Here is a 26,985-nt window from a genome sequence, read left to right on the forward strand (position 1 = left end):
ATTAAAAATAATATATCTAATTCTCAACATGGCCCCATCTGTGAATATTTAAGTCCACAGATTGGGTTGATGTACAAACAATGTGCATTTTCCTGCTAGCTTATGTGACCCCACAGAAAAATGTAAGTGAAACCCAGGAAAAATTACAGCAAGTGTTTTAGGTATCTATGTATAGTACTTACCTTGCTTTTTTTGTTTACCACACCCATTTTGATTGGATCTTTCACTCTTGAGTGGACCGTATTGTCATTTGTATCCAACTTGTCACAACACTCTTGTGCAGCTTCATAATGTAAAAGTGCCCCATCCCACCACTACCATCACCCCCATATACAAACCTACCACTTAAGTTACCGTGACATGCATCTGCCAAAATGGGGTCTGGCCTGCAAAAACCTATACCATGATAATTTTTGTTGATGGTGTTGCCACAACAGACTAAAGACTACACAAAGTGAGCCCTTCCATTAAATCTTTGAACAAGTAGTGACACCTTTTGAGAAAGCCAGGTACTGCATGCTGAAATTGCACATCAACCCAAATTATTCTTTAACGGCAACTGAAGCCACTGACACCATCGATGACTAAATGTAAGACATGGGGTGCTGGATCTTTCATTCCACTATTCACAGCAGCTGTGGGACAAGGATCAAGGATTTTGTGTTGAGATGTGCTTAAAGAAGCGTTCTTTGCACTTTAAATGCTTCTGGCAATATCTTTAAATCAGTGGTCAGTCCCATTTACAAGCAACAGCCATTTGAGTATTCAAAAAAACCCAAACAATATATAGTTTTGGATCCAACTCTTTTTTAAAAGCTGAGATCCCATAGAGCTCTCTGATCTGGAATGGAGATGTGAAGCCGTACCCTACCCTGCCTCATACAATACAGCTTATAAGGGGAGCATTTTACAACTCTCTGATTGATAGATCAGGATGAGGAATGGCACATATAACATCCATTAGCATACAACCTGCTCATCTTCAGCCATAAATGGCTCAAGGCCTCTTTTTTAAAACAGAAATGCACACGCAGCAAAAGATGAAGGAGCCTCATTGTAGCCAATAGTAACGTGCACCTATTTTCAGCACTGTGATCTCTAGCCAGGAGTTTTACTATACTTCCTGCAACACTTCTCTGATGCATGGACCTCTCTTGTTGCACCTAGAGGACTTCACTTGTCTTATTTTCTGTTTGTGTAAGTCAGCCTTGCAACTTGCCTTTCTGAGAGCTGAACAAATGTTCCACTGTACAAGAGTGATAAATTTATTAGCCATGTCAGTGGCAGCAAAGCCAGAATCTTATGTGATCTTAACATGAAATGTATCGTAGTTGGGGAATATCACAGGCAAGAGCCTGTTACATGCAAAATTGCCTAATACAGAGTCACACCCTTGGCCCATCTAATCCTGTAGGCTTTTTTAACTTGCAGCAGATCTCCAAGGTCTCAGGTTGAAGTTTATTCCTCCCCACCCCCCAACTGCATTGCTTTCAAGCTCCCGTAAAAATGATGGGACTGAATTTGGGATTTTCTCAGGACTCAGTCAGATGTTTCATGTTCAGGAAGTCTCCCAATCCCATAGCTGAGATTCCATTCCAAAAGCAGCAATTGATTAGCCATGTCTTCCAGTCTCTCATTGCCGTCTAGGGGGTTGAGCTTGTAAGGGGTGAATCCACAGCAATTACTGGTGTGCTGGTGGGGGAGGGGGGTCACTCCACACCACTTGATGAAGCTGCTCTTCTCCACAAGGCCATGGAACACAGGGAGGCTGCATAGTGCATATCACCAATAATGCTGCGAGTGCGGGAAATAGCAGGGTGTGTGTACTAAAATAAACACTTATTAGTAATTAAGGTGACACAAAACTTTATATTGCCTGTTCACATCAGCTGTGGTTCTCCCAAGGTTTTCAGGTAAAAAAGTTTCCCCCCAACTTTTCTAAGATCTTTTAACGGGAGATGCCAGGCATTCTGCCTGTGCCTTACTGCTGTACAAAGGCTTCAGCTTACTTGGTATCCAAAATGGGGAGGGGGAGCTGAAACCAAAAGGGATAGATCCTTGTGGAAACAAGACAGGCACTAGCCATAGTTTCAAACACAGCTGAGCCTGGATCCACCGCCAGCAACACATCCACCACGCCCACATAACCTGCAAGGTGTAGCTTTGGCCCTGGAAGGAGGGAGGAGGAAACTTTTTTAAAAGACGAGGGGAGATGAGCCTTCCAACACTGGAGAAGGGAGTGCAGCCTCCCAAGATTAAAAGGAAAGTTTTGCTGCAGGAGGGGGAGGAGGAAAGCCTTGCTGGCATTTCTATCTGTGGTGCGGTGGCTGTTCTGCATGCCCTGCCCCTATGCAATCTATACAGAAATAAGCCTAACCTAAATCCCTCAAGACTCCAAGAACAGCTGGCATTTTAAAGGGCTACTCAATGCCTCTGAAGAACTATGATGTTTTTTTAATATCGCAAAATGGGAGGTGGGTGGAAAGAGTGGTAACCATCATCACTGTGATGTTAGAGGCATAAAGCAATACTGTTGCTGTTTGCCTAACCACTTTTCACAGTTGCTGCTTTGGAGGTGAGAGGGTGGGATGAGAAATTAGTTTCTCAATAACAAAAAAGGAGGGTGGAGTGCTGGGAAAGTGCTGTTTTCTTCCAACCCCAGGAAGGATGTTTTATTTTTTATTTATTACAAAATGTATACCCTGTCTTTCTACCCTCATGAGGGCCACCAAAGTGGTTTTGAGCCATCACTACCATTGAGTCACAACTGCACAGCAACCAGACAAGGCATCAATTGCCTGGGGCAGCCCTTGCTGTCAGTAAGCTGGATCCAGCCAATAGTTCCATTGAATCTTATTCGATTCTCCTTCCTTTTACAGCTCCCATCTCAAATGGCTTTTGTACATGTAGGTCTCATGATCCCCAGCACAGCTTTTGTTGGTAGTCAAAAAAGATCTATCATTTTGTGTGTGAGAGAAAAACTGGTTGGATCCAACCCGATGTCTCCAAACTACCCAGTCCTCTTGATAACGCACTATGTCTTTAGGCTCCAGATACATAACTGAAGTTCCTTACTTGGCTAAGAAGCCTGCAAGAAAGTTCCTGTCATTTTTATTTTACAGACATAGAACTGAAACTGAGAGGCATAGTGCCTTGAATAAGGCCACCTGGTGATTCCATAGCTGAAGCCAGGTGAAAACCAGAAATTTCAACAAATTCTTTTAACTGTTCCACAGCCTCCTTTGCTTAGTTGGCTGCTGCTGCTTTTTGTTTAAAATGCAGATGCCAACAAAAACTATTGTTAATAATCAAATACTTTTCTGCCAAGCAAGGCAGAGCTGCATAGAATAATGCATGAAGCTATAACAGGAATGAAGGAGGGTTTACTAGGTGATCCTCAGCAGAGCAGCTGAGAGCCAGGGTGGTATAGTGGTTAGAGTATTGGAGTAGGATGTGGAAACTGACCTTGGCCAGTCACACCTCTCAGCCTAAACTACTTCCCAGAGTTTAGGGGAGGAGAAGATGGAGAATGCTTTGGGTTCCCACTGGGGTGGGGTGGGGGGAAATAGGTTATAAACACACAAACGTTCTTCATCACCCGTAGCATCCCAGCTGCATCCATTTGCATGGAGTTTTGGCAAACTCCTTAAACTGTCCAGTATTGGTCTTCCTCTTCCAATCAGCCACTTCTGAAATCGTTACAGGGAGAAGATATTACAGGATCTGCATTATATTGCAAGATCCCAGATTTCTACTCTCTCAATGTGCAATGAGATGCATGTGACAAGAAAGATGAACTAATGCTCGGAAAATGTAGTCTGGCTGCAGTTGTTGGTTGGAGATGGGGCATGGAGTAAAAGACATCGGGTCATCCTATTGAGTTATTCCAACATGTCTTTCTTCCAAAGAACTGTTGGCTGTTTGAGTTGTAGTTTACAGCAAGTAGTTGTTCCACTGAAAAGGAACAATTGAAGGGGACATGGTCCATAAATAAGGAAATGCCACTTAAAAGGCCATGTGATCCCTGATGCCAACCTTACCTTGGCCTGTTCCAGTGCCCCCCAATCACTTTTCATCTTTATTGTGCTTAAGGATCAAATAATGGATGCCCACCATCATTCCTAGTTTAGCCCTAAATTTTCATTTATGGGGTTCACTCATTCGTGTAATTTGAATAAAATTGCATTTTGACAAACTTTGACAAATATTTATGTCAAGACATTGAAATCTGACAGCCCTTTAAAAACTCTACCATGAGAGTGCTTGGGGGTGCCTTCTTAAGTACAAATGAACTAATACTGAGCCTTAGAAGTAATCTCTGTGAATTTTATTGTACAATATTACAGAGAAAGAGGGCCAGTGTGATATAGTGGAAAGCATTTTGGACTTGATCCATGGAAGACGTGGTTCTATTTCTGCTTATCCATGAAATCTACTGGCTGATTCTGAGCAATCATTCCCTTTCACTCTAATGTACCTCATTAGGTTGTTTCAAAGATAAAAATGCATACTCGCCTATTCATGCTGCCCTGATCTCCTTAAAGGAAGGAAAGGAAAAATATGAATTAAAAATAGGAACAAGAAAAAATCATGCTGTGAGAGCCGTCCAGCCTGCGATTTCTTGGTTGTCCAATCTCTAAAAGTTGACTAGTCAATCACATTCATTCAGATACATTTTGTCCACATTCTAGCAGGCAGGGAAGTGAGAGAGCTAGGTCACTTAAGTGTGGTAGGGTAGAAGGTAACCACAGAAAGACTCATGTGCCCCACAGCTATATGTCTGGTAGTTTATTTATATACACATATAACTTTATACACAACCACAGAGCCAAGAGTGCAGTGTATGAGTACAGATACTGATATTTCTCATGCCCAAAAGCTTGACTTGGCCCAACAAAATGGCACTGAAACTGAAAAATATATAAGAAATTTGTAATGTGATGCTGTATCCCTCCCAAAACAAGTCAGAAAGGACAGCTGGGAACCTCTCTTCTAGGGTGCAACTGCGCTCCCTGATCACAGCAACACTTCTTCCATTTCAAGCAGTTCTCATAGAGACAAATTTGTGCCTAGACTTTTTGAAGTATAAAAAACAAACATTTTACTCCTGAGATAAGCATGCAATAATAGTACAAATACAACTAAAGTCTGAACTCAAGTAGGATGACTTTTTCCAGACTTAAGTATAAAACAAGCAAAATACTCTCTCCCCTTCCACCCTCAGATGTACTCCATGAAAGACAAAAATTGCTTTTTCTGTTAAATCCAAGAGGTTATGTTCTGTGGAGACCTATTTACAGCAAGCAATAAAGCAGGTTACCTGCACTGGCATATGCCTACAGATTGCTGCTCCACATTACATACCAATAGCAGCAGAGTGTATAGACTGGTGTACTCCAAGGGCTCATGGCAAGTTGCTGGTGTTGCTCTCAATGAGATATTGGCTAACTAAAGCTCCTTCCCCCAGCAGGAACTATTGTTATTGGCCTTCTAAAACTACACCACTTAATTTAGCCCAGCAGCCACTCAAGTGGGCACTGAAATGATTTGGTCCTCTGTGGAGGGACAAGATCCATGTGGAAGGACAGACGCAGGCATGAAGGCAGGACCACAGACATTAAAATGATACTCTTGTCTCTTCACCAGTTTTCAACAGAAGCCAGGTTAACTTTTTCTTCCATATGGTGTAGAAACATATATAGCAAGTCAAATTTAGATGGCAACTCTCTCCTATATCACACAGAAGGCCTTCTTTGGGACCACTGGACTGAACATTATCCGAAGTGCAACACTCCATCCTTCATAGGGAAGTAACTGAACTGGTATGTTAGATCATGCAGCAGATTCAGGCTATGAAGGTGCTAGAAAAAAGAGAAGGTGGCTCCTGTTCCAGCTGAAAGGGCAAGATCAGTTATTAACAAAAAGCACAGTGCAGTAGTAACCTCTAACAGAGGAGAGGAAGAAAAGCTTTTAAGGCAGCAGTTGCCACCTCCAATACAAAAGGTATAGAGCCCACAGTCCTCCTCTGGTGTGCTCTTAAATACAAGAGTATCTGTCCAGCAAACCGCTCCCTGGACCTTACTGGTAAGATAAGGGAACCCCTTCTGGGTTCATGTAACAAATCTAGCTGTTCCTATGTATTGCTAGAGAGATAGCTGGCTATGTATTCCAGAAGGCTGAGAAGCTGATCACCTACATGAAGGCAACAACACAGTACGTGCAAAATTCTGCTACAGGAATCCACACACCTGGGCATAAAGTGTCAGCAAGCTGTAAAGGGCAACAAACAGGAACAGACTGGAAGGATTACTTACACAAGCCTCCAGAAGAGGACCTGAATGTATAAATGCATGCAAAATGGCTTTGTTGGGCAGCACCCCCTTTACTAAGATCAGGCTGTCTTCATCCATCCTAGAGGCAATTTAACACAGGGCTGATTATATTCTCACTTCCTTGTGATGAGATAAGAATTGCCCTAAAAAGCTCTAACAACTTGTTAGAGCTACAGGAGCAAGGGGACAACTGGCTTTATTTTTAAGTTTATAGTTCAAAATTAACCAAATGTCATATTGAGCAAACTAGTTCTTCAGCAAACGGGTTCTAGGTAACATATGAAATACAGCTTCGAGTTCTATGGCAACATCCCTACAGGCATAAGAGTCCTGACAACCGTCTTGAAGGATTTTCTCTTAGATACTGAGGTAGAACAAAGGAGAGAAGGGCAGATTGCCACAAATGTGACCAATGACAGTCACCTGGATAGTAAGGAAGGCTGCAGCATTAACCACAAATGCTGGGTTCTTACTTAGCAAATATGTTGCCCTATTAATATAACAAAACGGAGTAGGTCACAGAATACTATACAAAAGACAAAGGCTAAGCTAGCTTTGCTTTGGGCCGACTGCATTTCCTTTGTTTCAAGGCAAAAGAGACGAGGGAGAGTACTTGCACATCACTGATCTACTGCTTCAGATTCTAGGTATCTTCCTCTCGGGCAATCAAACGAGTTGGAAACATGCATTACAATCAAGAATGATAAACTATACCATCTGCTTGGAAATTTTAGAGGAATTCCATATGTTTCTGTATGGACTGAGCCACATCCCTCACATGCGAAGAGCGCTTCTGAAGACAAATACTCTGCCTTCTACCTTGTCCACATTTCTGTGGTGCAATTTAGCAGACATGTTCACAGTGCAGAGTTGCTTTCAAGTTCAAGGCAAATGTAAAGCTGCTGCATGGTCAAAGGAATGGGTCAGAAGTAACTAGCAAGATAAGATTCAGTTGAATTCATTTGCCCTGACAATATGGTACTTTCCAAACAAGCCCTGCAGATGCTTCCTTGTGCAGCTTTGCCAGTACATCACAATTTCTACTTCTCTAGTACTGACAGGCCGCCTGTGCTCATGCATTCCCCCCACCCACCCAAAGAAAACCCAACCAAATACATACTCCTTCCACAATGATCTGTAAGAGGCTATGTAAGGGTATATGCCTAACAGAAACTCAAATTATACGAACTGGTTTCATTGGTACTCAATATGTTTGAAAGCAAACCCTTTCAGACATGCAAGAAACTGGTTCAAACAACAGTCAGAACTATGTCTTTTTGCTCACCTTGAAATTTTAAAAAAATGAACTTGGAAGGCTTATTGCTATTGAACAACACTGTGCTTTGTAGTTACACTGTCTGTAAATTAACCACAATACTACAAAACTGAAAAACTCACATCCTTTAATATTTTTGGTTCCTTATAGAGCTTAAACAGAATTACTATCTTTATAAAACAAAACCTGACAACAAGGAAAAATGCTATTTACAAGCTCTGAAACTTATGGGAACGTTTGAATGGTCCAGAGGTTTTTTTTTAAAGATTATAAAACAAAGCAATCAGTAGAACAGGAAGGAAACTGGGTAGAGTGGTTGTCTATACTCTTCTCATTGTTATTGACGTGATGGAGGGATTAACAATTCCTTACAGTCCAAACCCTTCAGGGCAATCTTGAAGGATGCTGTTCAACAAGCAATTTATGATGCCTCATACTTAACATAAAGCTTTCAAAAGCAAGGCTCAACAAAGTCTAGCAACACTGTGCAGGCTCTAGCTTTTCCCTTCAGTTCTAGGAATCAAAGGTAATGCTGGAAAAACTGCACTACCCTGTTCCAAGTATAAAATGTCCCTCATTATAGTAGCTTCCCCTAGAAGCAGCAAGATCTTAGACTAGTGCTGAATTGGTCAATGCAGAGGTGGTTCTTCCACCAGGCTTACAGAACACACAGAATAGGGTTAGCGAATTTGCTCTTGCAGACACATACTGGCAATAGCTAACCACCTCCTCAACCTCCAATACCGGCTTAATAAGTGTCAACAATACTTTCGAAAACTGACCTATAAAGGCCATACCACCCAGAAAAGGAGGCACAGAATCAGCACATCAAGGAGCTTTCTTGTCCTATCTTAAGACATCCACCATAAGACAACTTTCCTCAGTTTTAATGCCTTGATATCAGTTCTGTATAGTAGCAACTCTCTTCCCAACAATCTGTATTTCAAAGAGCTAGTGCATTTTGTCTAGGACAGGGCTGTCTCTAACCAGGAGGAGACAGCTTTCAAAGTCCAAGGGAGGAGCACTCAGGACCGTCATTGGATTAACACAGCCACTCCACACAACAGAAACATGGGGGCAGAATCTGGCCCAGATGCATTCACAACTAGTCACCATTCACAGGAAAAAGGCCAGCAAATGCCAACTCCCTGAGGCAAAATCAAGCACATTCAGCAGTGAAGCCACTGTTCAAGCCAGGTTGATGATACTTTCTTCTGCAACGGGGATCAACATTTGAAAATGCAGGTGCCTACTTTCTTTTTATCAACTACTACTGTGGTTGAAACATGTGCAGAAGGGTACAGCTCACTAGAAAATCTGATTTGGAAAGCAAAAAAAGGGAAAATTACAGTTTCTGCACTGAAATGCTTGGATTTGATTGAGGTTGGCAAATACATCACTGGATCAACATAAGGTAAAAGGGCAGGATAGGAAGAGTGACCTGAATTAGTCCCAGAAAAATGGCATGGGACCAGATTAAATGTGCTATTAATATTGTCTTTATCTAGCTGAACTCTCACATGAAGTTAGAGATCAAGTCAATATTGTGTGACCTTGACCAGGCCTTTCTGGAATTTGGAGAGTTTTTATCTCAGCTCTGGGGAATGGTGAGGGAATATAGGCAATCCTCACACATGGAATACAAAGCAAAGCCATCAAGCACTGCTGTGGCTTTCCTTTGGTCATTTGTTTTCCAAGTCGGAATTTATTTTCCAAGTTGGAATTATTACTCAGACTAGAGAAAATAAACGTAGTACCTACTGTACTCTCCTAAAGAGACTCCTAAACCTGCACAGGGGCAGCAATAGCAGAGAGGATGTGTGCAAACCGTGTGCCTCTATGAGCCCCATAAATAATGTTAGTTTGGATCTGAATGCCCTTTTCAAACACGAGAGAGGTTCAGGTTGCAGTACCTCAATGAAAGGTTGACAAGGAAGGAGGAGAGTGGAATCCCCAAATCTACAACCCTAAACATCACTCCTCTTCTTTCCCACGGGGTTAAAGTCTCCATTCCTAACACGGACATGATCAAAGGGCTGCACAATAAATGCCAGCCTCAGACACTAATGCCTAATGCAGGAGTCCATGGGATGTATGTCTCCTGAAAAGCATCTGGGCCAGGATAGTCAAAGCCATATTTGACTGGCTCATCCAGAAAATTATGTCCTTCCATGTAGTTAAAAACACTGGAACGATACTTTTTTCAGAGCAGTTAAGTTTGCTTTCTCTGAAGGAGCAATAGTCCTGTCTGTTCCAATCAGTGGGGAGACAAAATTAAAGAGTTCAACCCAAGGTTACTTGTTTTCATCTTGCATCTGTTCAATTATGTTGATAAGGCTCTCTAAACCAAACACATAACCCATGTCAGGGCCATCGTGCACAGTGGGATCATCCCGAAAACCTTTGAATGTGCTGTGCGCAAAGTCAATCATACGCACATCCACCTTGGGCTGGAAGGTGATGGATTCTGTGCTGCTGCCATCCTGTAGACTCTCTGGGAGAGAGATGTCCACTTGCTTCAGGCGCATTTCTGTTCTGCGCTCCATATATGTCTCAGACCAATTGTCCTTCCCATCATAGATGATAAGCAAGGAGCTGGAGTAGAAGCGATAAGAGGCCTGCCTCTCCAGTACAGCTTTCAGGCTGTACAGTTTGCTAAGGATGGGCTCAAAGAGGTCCTTTCGTAGCTGTATACCATTGTGCAGATACTGGTAGAGAGCATTGCGAAAACCCTCAGTGGAAAGGCCCCTGCCATAGTATTTATTCCTGCACAAATAATGTCCTGTATCCAACTGGTATACCTGTAAGACACAGAGAAAGCATGTACCAATTAGGGAAGTATAGTCAAATTTCAAAAATCTACGAAGTAACAGTGATCAGTCATACTCTTCTATAACAGCTCAGGAAAAACTCTGCACCTTAAATGAGACCTGGCCAAAGAAAGTGTGCGATCAACAATGAGATGGAGATGCCCTGCTATTAGGCAATCCGGGGGCGGGGGGGGGGGGGAGTTACTTTCTCCATTAAAACATACCTCAAAGTCAGTAGCCAAACAGGACAGAATGCTCTACCTCAACAATACATCTCAGCAGATTTGTTTCCCCTCTCAAAGTTAGAAGGATTGTACATTATGCTAGCAGAAATAATAAATGTAAGCAAACTTCAGTATTCCCGCTCAACACAGAAGTCTCCTTAAACACCTTCCAAAATGTGTTACAATAAAATTGTCCACAACACACAAGACCATGCTGCATAAGACAGCACAAGAGAAAACTGCTAAATGCCTCCATGACCAATAATTGCCACTGGATTAAAAAACTTCACATCATCTTACAAATACAGAATGGTAGCTTACAGTAAAATCAGTTAGCAACCTTTATTTTTTCCTTTGAAAAAGAAAATATTTCAAATGAACACCATCCAGCAGAGGGCACTAGCATACAAGATGTGAAGGTGTGTCTGCTCACAGCTATAGCAGGCCTACCTGAAGCAATCAACACACTACCTTTTTGTTGCGTTTCTCAGTTGGGACAGCAGAGCAAATCCCTATTGTTTTACATTTCTTTCCATCCTATCACATGACGAGGTATCCAATTTACATCCTTGACTTTTCCTTGTGCAAGCCCAATGAATTCATAACGTTGATGGGTAACAATCTCAGAGTATGCCACATGAAGCTTTATTCCCCACATGGAAGAATGAGCACGAGCACTATTTACTAAGATGCCAATGTTCTATGTTAGTAAAAAAGAACAAGAGTCCAGTAGCACCTATAAGACTAACAAAATTTGTGGTAGAATATAAGCTTTTGTGAGTCACAGCTCAATTCTTCAGACTGAAGGTATCTGAAGAAGTGAGCTGTGACTCACAAAAGCTCATACCCTACCACAAACTTTGTTAGTCTTATAGGTGGTACTGGACCCTTGTTCTTTTCTACTGCTACAGATAGAGCCAAAACACATGAGAAGAAATACCTAGATTCAGCACGTGTTCTCTTACCTCAAGGTTTGCCGGGATTTGTAGGCATCCTGAAAGCTTAAAGTTTAGCATTTACAGAGCAGCAGGAAGGGGAAGGGAAATACAGGCACCTATATTTCCCTTCCTGCTGCTCTGTAAATGCTAAACTTTAAGCTTCCAGGACGCCTACAGATCCCGGCAAACCTTGAGGTAAGAGAACACGTGCTGAATCTAGGTATTTCTTCTCCTGTGTTTTGGCTCATAGACTAACACACCCATCTTGATCTGTGTTCTATGTTGTGACAGTTCAAGACTAATGAATTCCTTCAGCTAAGTCAGCTCATTAGGAAACACTGAGAATGCTTGCTTTAGACAATGTGGGTAGTATCCTGTACCAACTATCTCCTTCCTTTCAAAATATCTGCATAGATAGTTATGCCATTAAGTCATTTTATGAATATTAATATCAGGTAGTATGCCTTTTCCTTGTAACTGTGACCAGCGGTTTTAAATGTTTTAACTTGGCAACATAAAAGACAATGTCAAAGTCCTGCGCATGAATAAAGAACAGTCAAGTGGTCATATACACATGCAAAATTCTGAGACCAATAAATTACGACAACTAAATTATGACAACAGTTAAATAGTTAAAAAACAAATAGTTTAAAATAGTTTAAAAACAAATGATAATTAAGGCTCTAAAATACCACTGTGTACAAATTCAATAAAGGTTCATATTTTGGGATATATATCAATAAAGTCTTATAATGATTATTATACAAATTAACTTCACAAATTATATTACAACAATAATGTTGTAATCTATTTACAGCCAAAGTAAGTAAGAGCAGCAAGCGACAGTACACTTAATTAATCCATTCATATGAACAGCAATTTACACCAAAGTTATTATGCACTGAGTCCGAAAGCATAAAAATGACAAGTTTTCCAGATGTATTTTCTCATTTCGTGTTTCTTCATCAGATAGGACTTCTCGTAATGTGCCATGAAAGGAACTATAATATAGAGTGGAATTAAACAATCAAACTGTAATGCAAACATTAGCCCACACAGCCATAATACATACTTATGGGTATCAAAAAAAGTCTTGTGCTAATTATTTTACTAGATTCCACAGCTCAAGTTGTTTTACAAGAAGTACTTTATAATCTGCTTTAAACTAAAGCCAATTAAAATCACCGGTAACAATCCTTTCTAACAAACAATAACTTCTAGAGTTAAAACTTTAAATACCATAACACAAGGGTTCCTTTAAACATACAAACTGAAACAGAAGCTTACCAAGAATTCTACGAATATTCTCAGTGACAGGAGTCCCCCATTCAACAACAATTTAAAGGACCGCAGTCTCCTACTTCATCAAAACACTGGTGCCAGCTCTCTTACATTAGGAATTAAACACTGCTATTTAAAAGCATAGCAATGGCAATCTCAATTGACATTTAAAGGTACAGAATATCACTTACAATAGAAGGATCACATTAAATCAAACATGACAATTCATAGCCACGTTAAATCCATGTGGAGAGTACATCCTCAGTTTATATATCCAATGAGCTTCTAGTCTTGTAACAGGCTCTCTTGCCTGTGTCTTAACTAAGCTTCCACTATTCCAAAGGAAAGATTTATCTTTTCCCTTGGATAGCATTCAGCAATTAGTTTACGACCTGTCAAGCAAAATTGCTCTTTGAACTGTTTGCTTATCAGTACATTTATTTGTAAAAGGTTCTTTATTGCTTTGCCACTTCTAATCAAAGTATTCAGACACCTGTTAGTTTATTTTTTTTATTGAAAATACACACTATTTTTAAATGAAGCAAGTAGTTAAAAAACATATGATTATTAATATCCTACAAAAATAGAACACAGAATGGCAATCAGAATTAAATTTGCTAATATTTCCTAACTCTTCAGTTTAAAAATAATCAAAGTTCTTATGAAATGCATTTTTTCATAGCCTACATTGCAAAGATAAGAATCTCACCTAATCTTCATGAGATCTCTTCCAATCAGAACTCATTATCTAGATTAGCATGTTTTATAGGTTGTCATATGCAAATATCTAAGATCTTTTCACATAATAGCATAAGCAAACTATGACTTGTTTAATGCTTCATTGAATATTCATAATTTCTCTTGTATAACCTTCTAATTAGCCAAAAAATGACGTTATATCTAACTTGCAAAACAAAGCCATAAATCTGTGAGAAATGACAGAAAGAGTTAAGATACTAGATCAGCATTGGTCCAGTCTCTGATAAAGAAACATTAATCTAGGTGGAGTCCACTATTTTTAATTAGCTGTCAAAAGATTAAAGCGCACCTGTTTTAGTTACCTAACACTCTAAAAAAATGCATAGACAGTTCATGAAAAGTTTAAAAGTTCACCCAGAATACAAGCCATTACTATGTATTAGCTTAGTATTATTATAATGTGCTTTAATCTATATTATTGCAACAGTCTTACTAATTGTCTTTGAATATCTGATAAATTATGAGGCATAAACTTATGAATGACAAAAAACTTTAACTCATCTTTACCATGGCCCTGAGTCATAAAATGTTGAACTAATGGCGATTCGATATATTTATTTTTAATATGTGAGTGATTATAATACTAGTATGGATGGCCTTCAATCTCATGCCGATGTACAAAAATCCACACAAACAAAACTGTTGTTTGCTGCTTTTACTGACTGGATGTAAATAGATTATAACATGATTGTTGTAATATAATTTGTGAAGTGAATAATTTTTTATTTTTATGTGTATACATATATAGGAATAGATCCAGAGGAGTTAGCCGTGTTAGTCTGTAGTAGCAAAATCAAAGAGTGTCCAGTAGCACCTTTAAGACTAACCAATTTTATTGTAGCATAAGCTTTCGAGATCCCCACATCAAAAGGAGCTGTTTGCATCTCCCTATCAAAGGAGCTGTTTACATCCCTCCTCTCCTCCTCTCCTCTATATTTGAACAGTTTCTTTCTGCCCTCCATGCATCTGACGAAGAGAACTGTGGTTCTCGAAAGCTTATGCTACAATAAAATTGGTTAGTCTTAAAGGTGCTCCTGGACTCTTTTTGATATATAGGAATATAATTGTATATGTTTTTCAAAAAGGAAATAGATTCCTAGGATTCTGTAGTGGACACTAGATTCCATCATATGCAGAGTGAGCTATTCATAGATATTGTGTGAATTGTACTGTCAGATTTTACAATGGTGTCCCATACAGTACCTGCATTCCACAAACTCTTACACCAAGTGAGGCTGAGGTGCTCTGTGCACACTTTTTCATCTGTCGAGCAGCCTTCTCTTCAGATGCATCATCTCCATGCTGTCTGGTCCCCATTTTCAGATCAAGCACACAGGGAAATTTGAAGTGATGTACGACATTCTCCAACAAGAGGAATTCTAAGGAGCTCGTCAAGGCAAATTCCCCTCTTAAAGCTCCAGATTTCTAGAACTACCTGCATGATTTCTACAGAAGTTCTAAGGCTTCTCTTTAACCTGGTAAATGTGATGGCAGAAAACTTATATTCAGACACAAAGAAGAAGTCAGCTAAGGGACACAGAGCGCACATACAAAACAAGGTGAGCTATAAATTAAAGTATTTAAAGGGTCAAAGTTAACAACAAAATAACTTCAAATTTAGAGAGAAAAGCAGACATATGAGGGCAAGGAAACTTTAGCTGTAAGCAGAAAAGAGCAAGCCTCGATTGTCAACAGCCACAATTGGAACTGTGATATTAGTGTCGTAATGCTAGAAAAATGTGGAGGAATTGTGACTGAAGGCTATGGGCAAGCAGCATACACATGGCTGACACACAATATATAGTTACGAGAGGAAAGATTTGACTTTTGGAGGATACTGTAGAGCTTTCGTTCCTTGGACTCTGAACGCATACGGCTCAGCTGTTGCTTGTGGCAACGCAGACTCCATGGATTATAGGTGATATGTTCAGAACTCAGGCTACTATTTCCATCAAGCATCTGAAATGGAACATCTGAATGGAGGTGCATCTTGAGGCTCTTCATCTCTTGGTTGCTGTTGGCACAATGATGTTCACAATTGAGAGTGTTGCTGTCATTGATACAAGTTATTAGCAAAGCAACTAAGTTTGCTAGCAACACACAACAGACAGTACCTTTCTGAGTTGTCACAGGCCAGCCCTGCTTTTTCCTCTTTGTGCTCACTGGTGCTGCCTGACCTGTTGAGACTCCTGCGAGAATGTTTACGACGTGGCTGGTCCCTTTCTGGCACATCATCTGGCTCCAAGGCTTCGCTCTCCACATAGGGGTATGCTACCAGGTTAATGTAGCCATCGCTGTCTCCCTCAAAACAGACAGACACCACACCTGCCAAAAACACATGGAATAGTTCATTCCTAATATGGAATATTGTAGTCTGTACAAACAGCTACAAAATTGGCAATGCAAGTTGTTGTTGTCAAAGATGAGATAAGGGAGTTGGTAATCAAACCCATACATTACTGAAAGTATGGGATCACTATATTCAAGAGAAAATCTATGACAGCTTGTATCAATCACAATACTGCCCAAAAGAAACTGTTTTCTTCTCTAAATGGTTCCCTTTTTTTGAATACTTAACATGCAATGATATTCATCCTCCCAGGCACCTTTCCTTTGTATCTTTAAACTAAAAGAATCTGTTGCACTGTAATCACTAATGTTCCATCTGCTGTTAGATATTATATCACGTTACACTATCTTATCTTGTAGACTATAATAGTGTTAATATATGCTGAATCACAATATTGTATTTTATAGCAGCCTTGTATTTGTAATGTAATGTTTATAAAATAAAAATTATATTAAAAAAAACCCCATACATTAGCATGCTTCCTTGAAAAGAATTGGAGAATAGTGGTGAGTAGGGATGTGCGTTTCGGCTTTCTGAATGCCGAAAGAAAGCAGAAACAAAAGTGTTTCGGCTTCTTTCGGGTTAGCCGAAACGTTTCGGAGAAAGCCGAAACGTTTCGGCTAGCCGAAAGAAAAAAAGCCGAAACGTTTCGGCTTCTTTCGTCTTTCTTTCGGCTTTTTCAATGGGAAAATGCCTCCGTCTTCCCGGACGTCTGGGGGAGGCATTTTCCCACCGAATCAGCCCAAAATTGGTGGGGACCTTCCTCTAACCCCTCTCTAAAAAACCCCCAAGTTTCAGACCGATTGGACTTTGGGGGGCCATGTTATGGCCCCCCAAAGCAGGTCCCCCTATCCTCCCATAAGAAAGCGAAGGAGCAGCATATTGTTAGCATGCTGCTGCTCATCTTCTTCATTATTTCCTATGGGGAAAAATGAAGAAGCAGGCTTCCTTTGCCAGGGGTGGCATTTTGCATGCAAAATGCCCCCTTACCCTCAGGGGCCCTTCTCCCACCCTTCCTCCCACCCCCCACCAAGGCTCAGCCTGCTCCCACTTGGGGGGGCATTTCATGGCCTCCCCAAGTAGGTGCTTTGCTCTCATCTCTACCACTGACAGCTGGGGGAGGCTTGTCTTGCCAGGGGTGGCATTTTGCATGCAAAATGCCCCCCAGCCCTCAGGGGCCCTTCTCCCACCCCTCCTCCCACCCCCCACCAAGGCTCAGACTGCTCCCACTTGGGGGGGGCATTTCATGGCCTCCCCAAGTAGGTGCTCTTTTCTCTACCACTGACAGCTGGGGGAGGCTTGTCTTGCCAGGGGTGGCATTTTGCATGCAAAATGCCCCCCAACCCTCGGGCCCTTCTCCCACCCTTCCTCCCACCCCCCACCAAGGCTCAGCCTGCTCCCACTTGGGGGGCCATTTCATGGCCTCCCCAAGTAGGTCCTCTCAGCCCCTAAAGTCCCTAAAGCAGTATCTTACACAAAAATAACACAACTCACTTAACATCAGAGAATCACAAAAGCACAATTCCTGTCAAAAACACTTTATTTCTTGAACAGCTTTAGGATACACAGCAGGGGGCGCACCAAAGGGCATGATAGAAGTGTACTACACAAAATAATACAACCCACTTCACCGTTTTTGACAGCAGTTGTGTTTGTGTGATTCTCTGATGTGAAGTGAGTTGTGTTATTTTTATGTAGTACTGCTTTCATGCCCTGTTGTACCTTCCTACTGTGTAACCTAAAGCATTTAAGGAAATAAAGTGCTTTTGACAGCAATGTTTTGGGGTGATTCTCTGATGTTAAGTGAGTTGTATTATTTTGTGTAAGATACTGCTGCCATGCCCTTTGGTGTGCCCCCCTGCTGTGTAACCTAAAGCTGTTCAAGAAATAAAGTGTTTTTGACAGGAATCGTGTTTTGTGATTCTCTGATGTTAAGTGAGTTGTGTTAATTTTTCTGTGTGGGGGACTGCTGGTGTAATGTGTCATAATGCTTTGCCTACTTGTACTTTGAAAGGGAGAAAATAATTTTTAAAAAACTTTATTTTGTGTTGTTCGTGTTTTATTCTTTGTTGTGCAGTTGGTTCCCATCATAGGGAACAATGGGGCTGGCTGGCCAGCCATCTCTGTAGGTGGTGGGGGAATTTGAGGGAGGGTGTCTGTGGTTCAGGTGCTCTTTCACAGGGACCGGCTGGCACTCAGAAGTGTGCCCACCATTGTGGCACCCCTGGGCTGTGCAGAATTGCCCAGGGAAAGAGAGTTTAGAAGTTCCCAGCATAGGGAACAAAGGGAGAGGGCTGGCCTTTGCCAGCCTGTTCCTGGGTTTATGGGTGTGGGGCAGGTGGGGGTGGATTTGGGTCTGTGAGGGGCTAATGTGGGGATTTGGGTCTGTGTGTGGCAGCTGGGGGGGAATTGGGTTTGTGTGGGGCTGTAAGGGGTGGACTTTAGGGGCTGAGAGGACCTACTTGGGGAGGCCATGAAATGACCCCCCCAAGTGGGAGCAGGCTGAGCCTTGGTGGGGGGTGGGAGGAAGGGTGGGAGAAGGGCCCCAGAGGGTTGGGGGGCATTTTGCATGCAAAATGCCACCCCTGGCAAGACAAGCCTCCCCCAGCTGTCAGTGGTAGAGATGAGAGCAGAGCACCTACTTGGGGAGGCCATGAAATGCCCCCCCCAAGTGGGAGCAGGCTGAGCCTTGGTGGGGGGTGGGAGGAAGGGTGGGAGAAGGGCCCCTGAGGGTAAGGGGGCATTTTGCATGCAAAATGCCACCCCTGGCAAAGGAAGCCTGCTTCTTCATTTTTTCCCCATAGGAAATAATGAAGAAGATGAGCAGCAGCATGCTAACAATATGCTGCTCCTTCGCTTTCTTATGGGAGGATAGGGGGACCTGCTTTGGGGGGCCATAACATGGCCCCCCAAAGTCCAATCGGTCTGAAACTTGGGGTTTTTTTAGAGAGGGGTTAGAGGAAGGTCCCACCAATTTTGGGCTGATTCGGTGGGAAAATGCCTCCCCCAGACGTCCGGGAAGACGGAGGCATTTTCCCATTGAAAAAGCCGAAAGCCGAAAGCCGAAAGAAAGCCGAAACAAAGACGAAAGACGAAAGCCGAAACGGCTGGCCGTTTCGGCTTTCGGCTTATTCGAAAGAGATTCTTCTTTCGGCTTTTGGCTTTCGGCTTTAGCCGAAATTTTTTGGCTTGCACACCCATAGTGGTGAGTTCTACTTTTTGGATCTTTTGCTTTTTGCCCCATGTCTACATCGGCAACTTTGTATCTCTCTTCAACTTGAATATCTCTGATATCTGCAACGGAAGTGTCTTTCTGTTTTAGAAACAGTGCTACCACCATCAAAACAAGCTTTTCTTCTGCATATGTAATTTAGAAAAAATGGGCACAGAGAGACATTTATAGGAAATAATATAGTTGAGTGAAAGACTAAATGCATTTATAGGATTATTTAGGCTTAGTCCCTGACTACATTTTACTCTGACAGAAGGCATTTGTACTAGCAGAAGACATGGAACAATTTTTGATACCCCCCTCCAAAAACACTCCAGCAGACCTCGTGCTATTCCTGGGAATCCACCAACCCCTTGGGGCAGCATTTCAGGAAGTATGACAGGTTGCACAGGGAAGGTGGACACTGGCAAATTCCCTTACATGATCCAAACCTTAGTTTTACAATTAGTTGTATAAAAAGTTGCTGCTCTTAGGTCTGCATACTAGTCTAGCTTAAAGAAACTCAACTGGCTGAAACTGGTCCAGGATCTGCCTTCAGATCAATTTGACTGGTTCTCAGCAAAACAACCAAGTTTAATGAACTTATAGCTAGGGCAGGCAAAGTTTGGATTACACAATCTATACTGTTTTTCAAGTAGAACACTATGATTCAGTAAAGCGATTTAAGCACCTGACACTATGGCAAGCAATCCTGGATATACTTACTTACGAATAAGTTAAAATTAAATCAATGGAACCTGTTTCTGAATAAATGTGCACAAGACTGGGAAACAAAGCGGCAATCCTAGGGAGAGATCCATTACACTCAGTGGGACATCTCTAAAGAAACATGCTAAGTATCATGGTGTGCATGTCTCTCCTTTCAGCACAGATGAACAGGAACAAAGTTCTCTACTCTCTTGACAGCCTTCTCTGCCCCTTTGGTAGACTGCAGGCACTAGGACCCAACAGTTCTTCTGCCTCTGGAACAGAACAGTCTGGGAGCTAATGGCTCTTCCAGGCTCAGGCCGTTTGCTGCCTCTTATCCCACAGCCAGTAGCAATCACAATTTCTAGTCTGCTTTAGTATGACTGTCCAGAGGAGGGAAGAAGCCTGTCACCCCTGGAAATCAGCCATTGATGAACTTGAGAATCACAACTGAAGATGTACCCATCTCCAAGTTACAGTAGAAAAACTGGCCAGTTTAACTTGAAGAGAAAAAGAGAACCTATTTTCAGTTTTCGGTACTGGACCTCTTTTTTGGATTTTCTATATACATAACAGGCAAAAATATGCACCTGTGAATTAATGCCATGCCTAAGCATGTTCTCTTTACAAATGTGAAATTCTTACTGTTACGTGGCACCACTTTATTATGGTGCCTCGTCACTTGTGAGGGAATAAAAATATGTGGCAACATACAATTCAAGCTCTTGGTCTGGAGCGGCTGCTGAGAATACAGCAATCAGCTACTCCTGGTCTAGATGATGCAATAGCAGCAGCCTTACAGTACAAGAAAAATATTGAACTTAAAAGTAGCTTTATAGCAGGAATGCTAGATTTCAAATTTCAGGTTGGAATAGGTACCATTTTCAAACTTTCTTGGCTTATAATATAATAATAACATTCGATTTATATATGACCCTTCAGGTCAACTTAACGCCCACTCAGATTGGTTTACAAAGTATGTTATTATTATCCCCACAACAATCACCCTGTGAGGTGGGTGGGGCTGAGAGAGCTCTGGAAGAGCTGTGGCTGACCCAAGGTCACCCAGCTGGCTTCAAGTGGAGGAGGGGGGGAATCTAACCTGGTTCTCCAGATCAGAGTCCTGCTACTCTTAACCACTACCCCAAGCTGGCTTAACAAGGAAAGACAGGGTAGTGCTGTATGTTCCAATGTGGCACCAGTTAGAAAGAATATTTCAGTGTATTTGCTACAGGTGAACCTGAATGAATGAATGAATTTATTTGCAGTCAGAGACCATAACAATGACAATACATCCTTATCAATCAATAAAATAATTAGATCCAGTGTAAAAATGTAAAGGACATAAAAAATACATTTAGCATTTAAAATCTTATCTTAAAATGTATATAGTTCTCTGGGAACCGCAGGAATTCTAATATTTAGAACACTGACAAAATAGTTAAAATCGTAAAAAGAGCAGGAGACTATGCATGGCTATTCTTTTTATTACAGAATTTAACCAAATAGAGACAGAATTTGGCTATTTGCCTGGAGATATATTGTCGAAGGCTTTCACAGCCGGAGAACGATGGTTGTTGTGGGTTTTCCGGGCTGTACTGCCGTAGTCTTGGCATTGTAGTTCCTGACGTTTCGCCAGCAGCTGTGGCTGGCATCTTCAGAGGTGTAGCAACAAAAGACAGAGATCTCTCAGTGTCTCAGCGCCTGGAGATAGTTGGATTTTCATCAATTAGGAGTTTCTCCAGGCAGGCCTTATTTGCTTCTGCAATTGGTGTGTCTAAGAGTGGGGAAATAAACTTGTCCCTATAGACTTGATGGAAAGGACAATGAAAGAACATATGAATAAGTGATTCCACTTCACCAGTGGAGCAACGGCAGAGTCTATCATCATATCCTCAGTGAACCTGAAACTATTATCTGCACTGTCAGTACCCAAAGAGTTCTTCTTCATGTTCATAAATCACTGCTGTAAAATTTCTCGCACAACCGTAACTTCTTGCATACCAGCCCTACTATTAATTGGAACGACTTTAGGGTGAGCTGCAATATGTATTTTTCCTGCTGAGAAAAGAGAATTTCCTCAATAATAATGTGCCTTGAACTGGAACCACAAAGTTAGCCTAGCTTTCCCAATGCCAGTAATAGAAATAAACATGTGTATGATCTTCCCAGCCCAATCAAAAGTAATTTAAATGTTCCCCTTTTACTGAAATATGGGGTACATTGTTTTCTTCTGAGACATGTTTATTTCTGCAGTGCCTCAATTATAAGAGTAGAAATGGTTCTCCATTTCTAGAACATTCATTCCCCTACCATACTTTTGTTAAAACATTTATTTAGCATCAACAGCCAGCTACGCATTGCACAGGACATACAGCAATTGGCCCGACATTTCATAAGCCACTTCCAAGTCCTCATGATTTTTGCAAACAATGAGAACACATTGTACACTCCATTCCACTTAGACAAACACAAGGCTAGTATTGTCTAAGGCTATGTAAGATGCTGTCAGTGTTAAGTAGCTTTATAAAACATGGTGTGATGAAAACAGCTGTGGTGCTGTATAAAAAACTCTCAGTAGGCAGAGAGATGGCTGCTTTTGTCCAGTTTCAAGCTATAGTTACCAAAATTGAATGACTTAAAAAAAAAAATAAACTCTAGATCTTGCAACATGTAGTACAATGAGAGATATAATGGTTTCGATCTAGCACTTACATGTAACTGGAAGGAGATTAAGGCCTTGTTTACATGCAGAATCCTTCCACACAGGACAGTCTGCATGGCAAAAGTAAAACATAATCCAAAAGATGACTGCAGTGACTTGGCAGTGATATGTGAACACTATGGCATTAAAAAAAAAAAAAGCTTTCCACACTCACAGAAATCAACACCAAGAAAATGCATAGTCTCAAAAGGAAGGAATGCTCTGGATTTAAAACAGATTCTCCCAAAGTGCTGAAGGCTCACCTTTGTATTCAGGTGTGAATTCTTTCATTTCTGGAGGCAAGGACTCATAGAAGCGCTGTTCTCTGGTAATAAGAGGCTTGCACACTGTGTGGTCATCATACCGCATCATGCTGCTGTGGCCGCCCACCTGATGAATGAAAGGCTCCAGTAGGACCCCTCTGCCTCCTGCGTGGGTTGTGTTCTTGCCATGCTTCCCCACCTCCATGGTTTGACAAACACACATTGCGTTGGGCACCAGTCACACACATGGAGCATGGGGATAGCTGCATGGGATGGAAGGAGAAGTTTCTCAAAGAGCAAAACCACCACCATTCAGATATCCAAGTAAGTAAACATGTGCCAACAGTCTGTAAAACAGAAAGAAGATACTATGAAGCTTTACCTAACGAAGGCCACCTAGCCACCTCAATACAAATTCTAATCGTTGCATACCATATTTCTAGATATCCATACTGAATTGCCTGAACATTAATATCTAGTGTTATGACCCCTCTTAACATTGTCTTTTCCTTATGTTTACTAACAATTTACAGCCTTCCTCAAATGTTAACTCTTTTATAGCTGAATTATCCCTAATAGTGAGTAGAAAGATAACAAGCCTCTTCTAGTACCTTTAAAAATCTCTATAAATTGTTTTACTTGAATAGCTGTCAAATGCAAACCTCTCAATAATACACATACACAAAAGAGACCACTCCTACTCCAGAGATGCTCTAGCTATCCTGCCAAAACTTCAATTTTGACATACTCTGTCTATGCAAGCTAATAATCTGCTTACAAGATGAGAAGTCTCAGCTGTTCCATACATCTGTGTGGCACCGGAAGATATGAGGCCAAGGCCCACATCAGAGCATACTTAAGCATTATAATTCAACAGCTAACTTAACCTTAACCACACACATAACAAATGAAACAGAAAGTAGATAAAGCAATAACTTTGAACAAAAGGGAAATGAGATTGATGGAATCTCCATTTTTTATTTTTGCCAGACAGGTAGCTACTATGAAGCTTGAACATGGCCTATGATCCTGTGCAAAACTGGTTTTAAGTAGGTTAGAGTTAGGAATCCTTTTTGGAAAAAGATTCAGGTGCTCATCTGCTTGCAATGCTTATCAATGCTTGTATTAGTAAATACTGCTTGCATTTTACAAGTAGCTCAAATTAAATATATACCGCTGGTTAGGAAAGGCACAAATAGGTTTAGGAAAAGGCCAGCATGGTTAACAAGCAATGTAATAGAAGCTGTAAAAGGTAAAAAGGATTCTTTTAGGCAGTGGAAAACTAGTCGGAGTGAGGTTGATAAAAAGGAGCATAAGCTGTGGCAAAAAAAGTGCAAGTCTGTGATCAGACAGGCAAAAAGGGAATATGAGGAGCATATTGCAAAGAACATAAAGAAAAACAATAAACAATTCTTTAAATATATTAGAAGTAGGAAACCAGCTAGGGAGGCAGTGGGGCCCTTGGATGACCAAGGCGTAAAAGGATTACTAAAGGGTGATAGGGAAATGGCCGAGAAGCTGAATGCGTTCTTTGCTTCTGTCTTCACTGTGGAAGATAAGAAGTGCATGCCCACTCCGGAAGCACTGACTTTGGGAGGGGTTTTGAAAGACCTGAGTCACATTGAGGTGACGAGAGAGGAGGTTATGCGACTGCTAGATAATTTAAAAACTGATAAATCACCGGGCCCAGATGGCATACATCCAAGAGTTCTGAAAGAACTCAAGTGTGAACTTGTAGATCTCCTCACAAAAATATGTAATCTGTCATTAAACTCTGCATCTGTTCCTGAGGACTGGAAGGTAGCTAATGTTGTCCCCATCTTTAAAAAAGGTTCCAGGGGAGATCCGAGAAATTACAGGCCAGTCAGCCTGACGTCAATACCGGGTAAGTTGGTGGAAACTATTATCAAAAATAAAATTAGTGGGCACATTGATGACCAAAAGCTGATGAGGAAAACTCAGCATGGGTTCTGTAAGGGAAGATCTTGTCTCACCAATCTGTTAGAGTTCTTTGAGGGAGTGAACAAACAAGTGGACAAGGGAGACCCGATAGATATTGTTTATCTTGACTTCCAGAAAGCTTTTGACAAAGTTCCTCATCAAAGGCTCCTAAGTAAGCTCAGTAGCTATGGGATAAAGGGCCAAGTCCTCTTGTGGATCGAAAACTGGCTAATTAATAGGAAACAGAGAGTGAGTATAAACGGGCACTTCTCACAGTGGAGGGTGGTGAGCAGTGGGGTGCCACAGGGGTCGGTATTGGGTCCAATGCTTTTTAACTTGTTTATTAATGATTTGGAATTGGGATTAAGCAGTGAAGTGGCTAAATTTGCAGATGACACGAAATTGTTCAGGGTGGTGAAAGCCAGAGAGGATTGTGAGGCACTCCAAAGGGATCTGTCGAGGCTAGAAGAGTGGGCATCCATGTGGCAAATGAGGTTCAATGTAGCCAAGTGCAAAGTAATGCACATTGGAACCAAAAATCCAAAATATAAATACAAGTTGATGGGGTCTGAACTGGCGGAGACTGACCAAGAGAGAGATCTTGGAGTCATGATAGATAACTCACTAAAAACGTCAGCACAGTGTGCGACTGCCATAAAAAAAGCTAATGCTATGCTAGGGGTTATTAGGAAAGGGATTGAAAACAAATCAGCCGGTATCATAATGCCTCTGTATAAATCGATGGTGAGGCCTCATTTGGAGTACTGTGTACAGTTCTGGTCGCCACACCTTAAAAAAGATATCATAGCACTGGAAAAAGTACAGAGAAGGGCAACTAAAATGATTAAAGGGTTGGAACACTTTCCCTATGAGGAAAGATTGAGGCGCTTGGGGCTCTTTAGCCTGGAGAAAAGGCGACTGAGGGGAGACATGATAGAGGTTTACAAGATAATGCACGGGTTAGAGAAGGTAGAGAAAGATGTGTTTTTCTCCCTTTCTCACAATACAAGAACTCGTGGGCACTCTATGAAATTATTGAGCAGTCGGGTTAGAACAGATAGAAGAAAATACTACTTTACACAAAGGGTGATAAACACATGGAATTCGTTGCCACAGGAGGTGGTGGCAGCTACAAGCATTGCCAGCTTCAAGAGGGGACTGGACAAATATATGGAGCAGAGGTCCATCAGTGGCTATTAGCCACAGGAGATAGATGGTATTCTCTTTGTGGGGAGGTGGTGCTCTGTTGTCTTGGTGCTGGAAGGAAGGCAGTGGGAGGGCATCTGGTGTCCTGGCCTCACTGACAGTCCTTTAGATGGCACTGGATTTCTAGCCACTGTGTGTGACAGAATGTTGGACTGGATGGGCCACTGGCCTGATCCAACATGGCTTTGCTTATGTTCTTATGTTCTTATGTACAGATATGACCCCACTTGCAATAGGAAAACCCATCCAAGACAGGGATCATTACAGCATGAGCCCCCTTAACATTTGTGGCCTGTCCCACTTTCACCTGCATACTGGGCAGCAACTCTAAATGCTCCATTTTAACCAGCTTCATATATATGAAGGATGAATTCCTATGGCCCAGGATTTTATTCCATCCGTCAATTCTGTGCATGAGCTCTGGTCACTATTTTGGTTGGATCCAGCAAAAGAATTGTGCATCTTCCTGGCTTTCTCCTCTCCAAACTGTCCTTTTCTAAAGCCAGGAAAGATAATTCCCAGGGTTGCAGGTTGGGAGGTTGCAGTGGGGAGGGCGAGACATCTCTCTCTGCTTCTACTGGGAGAGCTCCATTCTTAGAAGAGGCAGGAGGGAATGGTTACCTTCTCCCTCCTCCCCACTGCAGCTCCTTCATTATTATTACACCTCATGAATCCCACAAGCCCAGGGAATGACATGTCATGAGCTCCGAAGGGACTTCTGGGAAGAGGAGAAAGTTGGGAAAATGTGCTGACAGACTGCAGAATCCAACCATGTGTCCCATTTTCAGACTTTTCTAACGATCAGGGTGCCACAGACTACAAGTATACCACTCCCACTTTGTATCTGTTTGGAAAATATAGCAATTTTGGTATCATAGTCAGAGAATGCATGAGACAGTGAGGCCTAAATGCCTTTACGCAGTAACAGGTAAACATTTCTTATGCTTTACTGTAAGCATCAGCAATCTCTCAAACTTTTCTT

The 26,985-nt window shown here is 41.6% G+C and overlaps 1 protein-coding gene across 1 annotated transcript in view; it reads right to left on the reverse strand.

The window, feature by feature from the left end:
• Positions 1-4,773: 4,773 nt before the first annotated feature.
• The window catches only part of IP6K1 (inositol hexakisphosphate kinase 1), a 42,296-nt gene continuing 20,084 nt past the window's right edge, over positions 4,774-26,985 (reverse strand). Inside the window, exons 2-6 of the mRNA XM_054976808.1 lie at positions 22,857-23,203; positions 15,735-15,945; positions 15,459-15,634; positions 14,824-14,999; positions 4,774-10,409 (exon numbers count right to left, since the gene is read on the reverse strand). Coding sequence (XP_054832783.1) covers positions 9,903-10,409; positions 14,824-14,999; positions 15,459-15,634; positions 15,735-15,945; positions 22,857-23,079 — 1,293 coding nt within the window. The 5' untranslated portion in view covers positions 23,080-23,203 and the 3' untranslated portion in view covers positions 4,774-9,902. The remainder of the gene's footprint in view (positions 10,410-14,823; positions 15,000-15,458; positions 15,635-15,734; positions 15,946-22,856; positions 23,204-26,985) is intronic.

The sequence above is a fragment of the Eublepharis macularius genome, chromosome 4 (assembly GCF_028583425.1).
Source record: "Eublepharis macularius isolate TG4126 chromosome 4, MPM_Emac_v1.0, whole genome shotgun sequence".
In the NCBI taxonomy this organism is placed as follows: Eukaryota; Metazoa; Chordata; class Lepidosauria; order Squamata; family Eublepharidae; genus Eublepharis; species Eublepharis macularius.